The sequence below is a fragment of the Petaurus breviceps genome, unplaced genomic scaffold (genome assembly GCF_028583685.1).
Source record: "Petaurus breviceps papuanus isolate PSGF00001 unplaced genomic scaffold, PetGlider_PUasm1.0 207, whole genome shotgun sequence".
NCBI classification, from domain to species: Eukaryota; Metazoa; Chordata; class Mammalia; order Diprotodontia; family Petauridae; genus Petaurus; species Petaurus breviceps.
The window spans coordinates 8,622,956-8,633,263 of NW_027185850.1; the positions used below are offsets into that span (position 1 = coordinate 8,622,956).

A 10,308-nucleotide genomic window follows, 5' to 3' on the forward strand; every position below is an offset into this window, starting at 1 on the left:
AGAGAGAGAGAGAGAGAGTCCTGGGTGCCAGAGAGCTCTTCCTTGGCCCGTGCAGTATGAAGGCCCACAACCCCAGGCACAGTGCTGGGAGTTCCAGACACTTGTGGCTTTGCTGTTCCGCACCCAAGTCACACCTGGATGGAACTTTGTGGGGACTAGAGTCATGGCCATCCAGTTCCCCTCTTATAACTTGAATAAAAGGAGCAAGCTGTTGGAAGGCATTACAGGGAAGTCTTCTCACATACTCTGTGGAATGTCCTGCTGGAAAGGTACCCACCAGCCTTACTTGGATTGGCTCAATCAGCTAACCCACAAGCATTTATTAAGCACCTGCTGTCTGCCGGGCATTGTACACTGAGGCCACCAAGGAAGCCCGCTGCATTCTCCATGGAGAGGGAGGGCAGGGACGTATCGAGGATGAGCTCTCCTGACAGGCAGACCGTTGAGGATCCAAAGAGGTTTCTCTAGCCTTAGGCCCCTCAGCTTCATGGAACTTTCCTGGCTCCTTTCAGAGCATCCCCCAGCTCCCCCATCCTGCGTGAGGCCACAAACCTCAGTGGTTTGTGTATTCGTGTTCTCTCTCTCCCTGCTTCTCCTCTCCTTGTTCCCTCCCTCCCCTTCTGTCTCTCACCAGTTCTCTGTCTCCTCCTTTCTTCTCTCTCCTCCTCCTCCCCCCATTATTTTACCTGTCTTCCCTTGGCAGTGTGTGTTCCCTTCCAAGGGCAGGGGCTGCTTTCGTCTTGTCTTTGGTGTCCTCACCATCTAATTTAGTATCTGGCATGTTTTTATTATGTGAGGGCAGGGAAGAGTTGCTATTTCATCTGTGTGAATGATTCACGGTCTGGAAAGGCCCTTCACTGATGGACATTGGCCACTCATTTGTGATACAGAGGAATCTTAGAGAGAAGCCCAGGGGCACTGAGAGGTTAGCTAACTTGTCAAGACTCGAACTGAGGTCTTCCTGACCCTAATATTGCCTCTGGTATCCATTATGCTGGCTGTCTTACCTTGCACATTTTTCAGTCATTTTCAGTCATGTGACTCATGGTGACCCCATTTTCTTGACCAGAAATACCGGAATGGTTTGCCATTTCCTTCTCCAGCTAATTTTTCAAATGAGGAAATGGAAGCAAACAGGGTGAAGTGACTTGCCCAGGGTCACACCTCCAGGAAGTGTCTGAGGCTGGATTTGAACTCAGGGAGATGAGTCTTTCTGATTCTAGGCCTGGTGCTGTATTCACCATGCCAATGTACCCTTGGACAAATTATGCACTGTGCCACCCAGCTGCCCTCAATGTGCTTCCAGTAGGCACTTAATAAGTATTTAGAATTGGATTCATAGCTTATTAGTTTTAAGCTTTGTCCTAAAAATCTAGAGATTTATTTGATTTCTCTCCTCTCTCTGTAAAGACAATGTAGCTTTTTGCTCTCTTTGGCCTTTCCTCATGTCAGATCTGCAGAGTGCGCGTGCACACACGTGTGTGTGTGTGTGTGTGTGTGTGTGTGTGTGTGAGAAAGACACAGATAGTAAGAGGGTGAGAGTGACTGGGAGAGTGACCTGGCTATGGGGTGTGCTCTGGGTGAAGTCCTCGGCTCCTGCTGGGTCTGGCCAAGCTCAAACCTGCCACGTTTCCTTTCCTAGGAGCTGGGGAAGTATGGCCTCCTCTACTACAATGCACTGTTCATGATCCTTCCCACCATGGCCATCGCCTACTTCACAGGAGATGCACAGAAGGTAGGCTCCCTTGTTTTTCATGGACACAGGCCCATTTCAGGCTCTTAGAGGGTTGTTTTTTTTCAAGTCTAAAAGAGAAGCTTGTATGTTGGTAGCAAGGAATGTTCCCTTCAGGTGGCCAGAGTAGAGAGTTTCCTTCCCAGCACGCTTTGCCTGTGCCTCTGTGGGAGACGGTGCCAAAAATCCTCAGAATAGCTGTTTCTAGAAACATAAATAGCGCCGTGTTAGCCAGGATACTTTGGGGGAAGGAGGAGGAGAGGCAGAATTTTCTGGGTAGAGGCACAGAAGGGCTGTAGGAAGGACTCTGTCCTTGAAATATTCACACTGAACTTTTCCATGCCTCAGTTCCCCCCTCTGTAAAATGAGGGATTTGGACTAGCTGGCCTCTGGGGAACCTTTTGCTTCTGGATCTGGGATCTCAAAGTCGTGAGATTCTTTTAAACCCCAGCAGAACCCCAAGCTTTCTCCTTCGATTAATTTTCTGTTTTGACTGCTGGCCAAAGATGCATGGTTTATGGAGACTGAGTCCCACTCGGAGTCCTGATAATATAACCAACAGAAAGCTGTCGTCACCAGTGGTTTACTTTTAGGATGTAATAATCCTCGTTCCAGTTCTCCAGATGTTTAATTGGCTCTCTGCCATGCCTTTATAGCAAGCCTGCACTCAGGAGGAAAGATGCCCCCCGTCCTGGAAGAGTTCCTGGGTTATCACAGATGAGGTGGAAACTGAGGGGTTGCTTTGCCAGTGATTTTTGTTTTATTGATGTGGCTCACTTTGCACACTAAGGGTATTTTCAGATATATCCCCCCTTCTTCTCTCGATCTTGTAATAGACTCTATTCATTTTTTTTTAAGTTAAGCAAAACTAGCAAATATGGTTGTTTTGTGTATAGTCTAGTCTATGTACATCCATGGTCTCACATCTTTCTATGGAGAGGACCAAAGTCTATTTCATCATCTCTGCTCTAGGGCCAAGGTTTTGGTTCCTCTGGAATCATAAGTTTCTACCTAGAAGAGACCTTAAGGTCACCTGGGCCAGAAAAGGAAACAGTACCAGCCAGGAATCACCTACCCAAGTGTACCCAGGTCCTAAGTGGCCAATGGGCTAAGAACCAATTCTGCCTTAGCCACTGTACCTGATGGACTCTGTGTTCATCAGGCTTCTAGAATTGTTCTAATTTCTAGAACTGTAGTCTGCTGGTTTTATTCTCTTCTTTCCCTGCCCCACTCCCCTCTTTCTCTTCTTTGTCCTTTTCCCCTCCTTCTTTTCTTCCTCCTCCTTTTCCCCCTCTCCTTTTCTTCCTCCTTCTTCATTCCCCTCCCTCCTCCTTCCCCTTGCATGCCTCCTCACTGTTGTTGTCTCCAGGGGTGGTTAAAAGTCCTTATGTTTTGGTCGATGTAGAAATGCTAAATGATTGTTGAAGCAAACAAACAGACCACATCCTCAGCATCTACTATGTGTTGTGTTCAAAAAAATTGTTCTTTAGACCCACGGGAGTTGCTCCCAAGCCTGGATGTCTTATATATGGAAGGTTGTTTATGGAATGACTTTTCTTTTGTCGTTTTTAAAAGAACCATCACAAAATAGTCTTTAGACTTTCTTAAATTTAACAACTAACTGACAATCAGCCACAAGCATTTGTTAAAACTGCCTACTGTGTGCCAGGTACAAGGACAAAAGTGCCTGTCTGGGGGATGAGAACTGCATTCTAAGGTCTAGAGAAGTACAAATGCAGGGGATTTGGGAGAGGCTAGAGCCTGAGCTGGGAGGGCTTCTGGGAGGAGGTGGTGCTTAAACAAAGGCTCCCTTAAATGAGGCATCTGCAGATCTGCGGGCACAGAAATGATTATTGTTGCAGGTGGTGCCCTGGCTGTCTGAATGGCCAGCCAAGAAAGGGTCAGCCTGCAGCCTGGGCTCTTTGGCCAAGGAAGCAGAGACAGCAGCACTCGGACCTTCTTGGGGGTAGAGTCTGCAGGGTGGGCATGAGGAGACTAGGAGAGTGACTCACAGCTCTGAAAAGTACATTGTTATGTAGATCTTTGGTTTCCCCACCCCCTCGACTTCCCTTTGGTTCCTTCCCCTCTCCCCTCCCAGAAGGCCTTTTCATAGAACAAAGGGAATTTGGGGCTTGCAATTGATATATCATGCTTAGGTTTGAAAGGCACTTTACATACATACTACACACCATTTGATGCTCACAGTACCCCTGTAAGGTAGGGCTATTCTTATACCCATTTTATGGATGTGGAAACCAAGGCTTAGAGAGATTGAGTGACTGACCCAGAGTCGTAGTATCCTGAAAGTGATTTGTGGCAAGGGGATGTTGGAGAGGCAAATACTAAGATAACTGGGGGTCATGAAAACCTGGGATTTGCCTGTTCCAGTTGAAAAGGCTAGGCACAAACGTGACTGTCCAGCTTGCATTTCCCAGATCTACCAGCCTAAAAGGACATAGGGTAAAGAAAAATTAGAAATCTTTGTTTGGTTACATGAATAGTGAGATGGCAGATGTAAAGGTGCTTTGTAGTTGATCAGGCAACAAGCGTTTATTAAGCACCTATAGTATACCAGGCATAGCAATAATTACTAGTGATGAAAAGAAAGACAAAAATAGTCCCTGCCCTCTGGAAGCTCACAGTTGAAGGGAGAAGACAATGTACAGACAGCAGGGTATGGACATGTACGGGTTTGTTGGTGATAACCTCAGGGGGAAGGCGCTGAGATTCAGAAGGACTGGGAAGGGCTTCCTGGGACTTGAAGGGAGCCAGGAGGTGGAGGTGAGGAGGGGCAGAGTGCCGGGCATGGAGGCAGCCAGGGAAAATGCCCAGAGCTGAGAGATAGAGTGTCTTAGGAGAACAGCATCAAGGAAGCCAGGGTCACTGGATCAAAGGTTCAGCAAGGTGGGAGTAGACAGGTTGGGGAGGGCTTTGAAAGCCAAACAGAGGATTTTATTTTTCATCTTGGCAGTAACAGAGAACCATGGGAGTTTATGGAATAGGCAGTGACAAAGTCAGACCTCCATTTTAGGAGGATCAGGTTGACCGCTATGGCCTATTAGAGCATTGGATGAATTGGAGAGAGGGAAGGCTGGAGGCAGCCAACAGGTATGGAAAGAGCCCAGGCAGAAGGTGAGCAGGGCCTGCACGGGGGTGGCAGGGGCAGAGGAGAGAGGAGGGCATGTAGGAGAGGTATTATGAAGGCATAATCAACAGGGCCTGACAGCTGATGGGAGATGGGGCTTGGGAGTGAGAGTTGAAGATGATAGCTGGGTGTTGTGAGCTTGGATGACGGGGAGGACTGGGGCGCCCTCCACAGCAGGAGTGAAATCAGGGAGAGGCGAATGATTTGGGGAAAGAGAAGGAGCTCTCTTTTGCATGTGCTGAGTTTTCGATGTCTAAGAGGCAGTTGGAGATTCCAGATTGGAGTCCAAGGGCGGGACAGGGAGGTCTGGGAATCAGCAGCATAAGTAGCAGCTGTCACAGCTCTCTAGTCCTTGGCTAAATCATCCTTGGGAGCCTGGCCTTGGAAGCCCAGTGTGGGGCAGCCTTCTCCCTGAGGCCCTTCCTGCTCTCCCCCACAGAATTACTTGGCACCCCCTTTATCTGCCTTCTTTATTTACTTGTCTACTAAGACAAGTTGTCTTAGTAGACATTGTTGTCCCCCCAAAGGAGGGGCAGAAATTACTTTGTCTACATCTTCTCATCCCCAGAGCTTAGCTCTGTCCAGCACATAGTGGGTACTTCATAAATATTACTGATTGATTGATTTCACCTGTTCTTTGTGTTTACCGAAATCTTTTGTCTGCTGCTAAAATTTCCCAAATTGTAGTGCATTAAAAAAATATTTTTCAAAGAACTAACTTCAAAAAACATTATTTAAAAAAAAAAATAAAGGGATAACCTCTTCTCTGGGAGCAAAAGGTCACAAAGCCCAGAGAGCTGGATTGCAGTCAGTGTTTAAAGATTTTGTTTCCTTGGATTTCTAAGGTGATGCTGCAGAGCTCTCTTCTGGGCTCCTGCTGTTTTTGCCCTGCAGTTATGATTTGCCCCTGGCTTTCTTTGTGGGCCATTTAGTGGATCTGGGGCCCTGGGGCTGGACCAGCAATTATACTGGGAGTATTGGAGACAAAAATAAGTGATTGTCTCAGAGGGAATGTTAGTTTCATCCTCCCTGCCTTCTTGAGCCCTCATTTAAAGCTAGGATTGTGACCTACCTTGTGTACATAATAACAATAGTAATAATTGATAATAATAATAAATCAGTATGGCATAGGGTGGGGAGGTAGAGGCAACCTAAGGGGCTCTGTCATTGATCTTTATGACCTTACACAAGTCACATAACTTTTCTGTCTCTTGCCTCATCTGCGAAATAGGAGAGTGGAACTTGAGGGCCTTCCAGGTTCCTTCCAACTCAAAAGCTATGATCTGTTGGGTCATAAAAAAAATCAGGAGGCAGAAATCATAGTGTGTTAATGAGACGTTTGCTACTTCATTGTCACAGAGAGTAGGCACAGTGCATACATGTGGGCTGAATCCATGCCTGCAGGTAGTCTGGTCGGGGACTCCCCACTCCCCCTGAATGCCCTCCCTTTCATAGCCTGGCTCAGGCAGCCCCGGCCTCTTCTCTTCACCAGCCTATGTTCTCCATTTGACTCTATATTGAGGCGAATCCTTTTCCTCATCTGTTTTCAAGACCAGCCAGAGGTCTCCCATACAAACAATCCTTGGCTTTACCGGCAGCTCCCCCTGCCTTCTCTTTGCTTTTTGTAGCCTTGTGGATGAGCTGGAATCATTCTTTCTTATTGCAGCATTCTCTTATAGTCAATGCAAAAATTTAACCCTTCAGATCCTAAATCCAGATCCCCTGAGGAGCAGAGATGTTGAAGCCCTCTTCCACCTCACAACTCTTGGAGCCCCTGAAATTCAGTGTGGTAGAGTGGGCAGTACCCCAGGTATGGAGGCAGAGGACCCAGATTCAGCCTCCCCTCTACCTTCAATGTTTTTAAGCTCTCAGGGCCTTCGTTTCCTCATCATTAAAATCCCTTTACTGATTTTATTATGACACTAAATATAGGATCATGGGTTTAGAGATGGAAAGGACCTAGAAAACTAGGCCAATCCCCACCCCACACTTTGCATATGAGGAGATCCAAGAGGTTAAGTGACTTATCCAGGGTGATCAACTTTTTATTCAACTTTTGAATATCTGAGGCAGGATCTGATCAGATCCACTTGACCCTATCCACTCTGCCATGCTGACTTTCTAATCAGATTCCATTTCTTATTCCAATCAATCAATCAATAGGTGCATTTATTAAGCCCCTACTATATTTGAGACACTATGCTAAGCATTGGGGATACAAAAAGGGAATGCCTTCAGGGAGCTTATAGTCTGATGGTGGAGACCACAAGCAAATCAATATATCCCAACAAGCTCTATCCAGGATAAACAGGAAATGCTTCTCAGCTGAGGCCCTGGGATGGAGAGGGGGTGGGGCAGGCTTCCTGTAGAAGGGGGGATTTTTGTTGGGACTTTCAGGGAGCTCAGCAGCAGACCGTGTTCCTGAGCTGGGGACCAGGGTCTTTTACCCTCTCTGTGTGCCTGATCACTAGCACAACTTTTGTGCACGTAATAGGTTTTTGACAAAATTTCAGGCTTATTCCTGCTCAAATGAACATTGACTAAGTCCCGATTATGTGCCTAGGATTGTGGTGTGGGAATAGGGGATATAACAGACAATTGAAGATAATGCTTGTGTTTATGTGAAATAGAAAACAATAGGAGACTGTGTTTGATTGGGAACCAAAGCATGGGATGCCTACAGGTGCCACAGAATTATTCTTGTGGCATCATGGAAAAGACCTTGGATCTGGGCGTGATGCTGGTGTTCTCTCTGGGGAGTTGGAAGGAGATCATGAACAAGCCTTTTCTTTTACAAATGAAGACATTGAGGCCCAGAACCAGGTAGTGACTTGGCTTCAGGCCACAAGCAAAGGACTGAGTGTCAGAGACAAGATTGGAAGCCGGGTCTTTCTGACCCCCCAGGAGGCTCTTTCCACACTCACTAACTTTGGGCCTCTGGCTACTTGCTTGACCTCTCCTGAAAAGGAGGCTAATACTCCTTGCTTTCCACCTGTGCCTTGGTCATGGTTCCATATCTGGGGCATTGGGAGCTTTAGATAATTTATTTATCTTCAGTAAGCCTTGGGTAAAAGTCCCCTAGGAGATAAGAGCAGAGCAAAGCCACCTGCACCAGGAGACAAATCAGTTCCCAAGGAAATTCCCTGGAGTCTCTGAGGAGGTCCCTCTGAAGTCCCAGAGCTCTCTTTAAAATCTCCTTGTCCAAAGGACACACACCTTGATCCCAGGTCCATTGACCTGGGGCTGAGTGAACGCAGAAGGCCCAAGTTCCCCCCCAACACAGCCCCAGTTGATAGGATAGGGGGTGGTAAATGGAGCCCCCCTGGGTCTGCTGGCCTCCTGGCCCCCCCAAACACACTTTGTAAATTCTGTTTCCTGGGATGCTGTGGCCAGTGAGTCAGTCCGCTGGTGGCCGCCTGCTGGGGCTGAGTCACACTCCTTTGCTGGCCTGTTCCTTGGAAAGCTGACATGCTTTCTTGTCCTGCACACTTTCCTCAAGCCCTTCCAGTTTGTCTGGCCGAGATCTGGAGATCCAAATTCACCTTTGTACCAAGATGAGCTATGGGAGGAGGAGGACTTTGTGGGTGGAGTTCTGGGGCCTGGGATTGTGTGCAACTTTCCTCCTGGAAACACGTGGGCTGGGAGTTGGGTTTGGTCACCTGCCAAATAGAGTCTGCGGGGGCTGGGTGGAGAATGACCCAAGAAGTACTGGGAAATCTAGGTCTTCGTGGCCTGGCTGGGGCCTTCAGGGATGGCCTGCAAACAATGGGGCAGAGAGAGCTGACTGGAGGTGTCCCGGAGTCCTGGGAGGGAGACATCAGTTACAACGTAATCAATGGGCTATTTGTGTGAAGTGGGCCAGGCAGGACTGATGCTCCAGCTGCCAGGTGCTGGGCTCTGGCTGCTCTGGACATGGTCTTCCTCCAGAAAGGAGCCACGGCCGCTTTCAGCCCAAGATGCTGGAAGCAGGCTCTAGGGCTGATACAATGTAAGTGAAATGTCTGGCAGCCTGGAAAGCCAGGCTCTCCGGGGGGCCCAGCCGTTTATTATACCTTGTATATACCCGTACACATATGGAAACATCTGCTTGTTAGAGAGAAATCTACCTGTTACATAGTTGGTATACGTAAAATGACTTATTATACATAAATGTATCATATACCATATAAATTTGTTCATTATACGTGCAATCAATTATATGTGTAATAATTGCATTTCATTAGAATTGGTTTCCTTTGTAATCCTAGGTGTTTTATGCCTTTTAAAACATGATTCTGGGGCACCTAGGTGGCACAGTGAATAGAGCACCAGCCCTGGAGTCAGGAGGACCTGAGTTCAAATCCGGCCTCAGACACTTAACACATATTAGCCGTGTGACCTTGGGCAAGTCACTTAATTCCAACTGCCCTGCCTTCCCCCCTCAAACCCCCCCCAAAACATGATTCTGAGAAAGGTCCTTAGGCCCCCCAGATGGCCAAGAGTCCAGGTCGCCCCCAAAAGGTTAAGAAGCCTTCCATTGAAGGATTTCTGAACATCAGCACTCAGCTCCACCTCTGCTTCTGTTTCCTCCTTTGTTGAGTAGGGTAATAACAGCCCCTCCCTCCCAGTGTTGTGGGGGTCAAATGAGGTATTTGCAAAGTGCTTGGCACCGTGCCTGGCCCCCGGGATTTGTCATCATATGGCCATTTCAGTAGTGTCCAGCTCTTCGTGGTCCCGTTTGGGTTTGTTTGATATTTTTTGGCTAAGATACTGGAGTGGTTTGCCATTTCCTTTTCTAGTACAGTTTACAGATGGGAAACTGAGGCAAACAGGGTGGAGTGACTTGCCCAGGGTCACACAGCTAATAAGTGTCTGAGGCTGGATTTGAACTCAGGGAGATGAGTCTTCCTGACTCCCGTCCTGGCACTCTGTGCACTATGGCGCCCCCTAGCTGCCCTCGGACACAATGAGTCCTATGTCAGTATTAGAATGTAGTAGTAGTAGTAATAGTAGTAGCAGCAGTAGCAGTAGTAGTAGTAGTAGTAGCAGCAGTAGTAGTAGTAGCAGTAGTAGTAGTAATAGTAGTAGCAGCAGCAGCAGCAGGAGCAGCACTGCCTGGGACACACATTAGATGTGTAACCTTGGGCAAGTCACTTCGCCTTCTGCCTCAGTTTCCTCATCTGTAGAATGGAATGAAAATAGCCCCTCCCTCTCGGAGTCTTGAGGGTCAAGTGAGAAGGGCTTAGCTCAGAGCCTGGCACGTGACTGATGCTCCCCAGTGCTGTTGTCTTATTTGATCTTCTGTGTGCCAGGCGTGGTTGTGGCATTCGGCAAACACTCGTGATTTTTAATCCCAGGACTCTAGATGATCTCTTTGGAGCTGTCGGGTCCAGCCTTCTCATTTTAAGAGCGGAGGAAAGTGATACCCCTGATTGGGGTGGCCCAGATGACC

The 10,308-nt window shown here is 47.7% G+C and overlaps 1 protein-coding gene across 2 annotated transcripts in view; it reads left to right on the forward strand.

The window, feature by feature from the left end:
* The window catches only part of LOC138164886 (nucleotide sugar transporter SLC35D2), a 76,864-nt gene that overhangs the window by 15,509 nt on the left and 51,047 nt on the right, over positions 1-10,308 (forward strand). For both annotated transcript variants that reach the window (XM_069092823.1, XM_069092822.1), the window contains exon 8: positions 1,643-1,735. In XM_069092823.1, the coding sequence (XP_068948924.1) occupies positions 1,643-1,735 (93 nt within the window). The remainder of the gene's footprint in view (positions 1-1,642; positions 1,736-10,308) is intronic.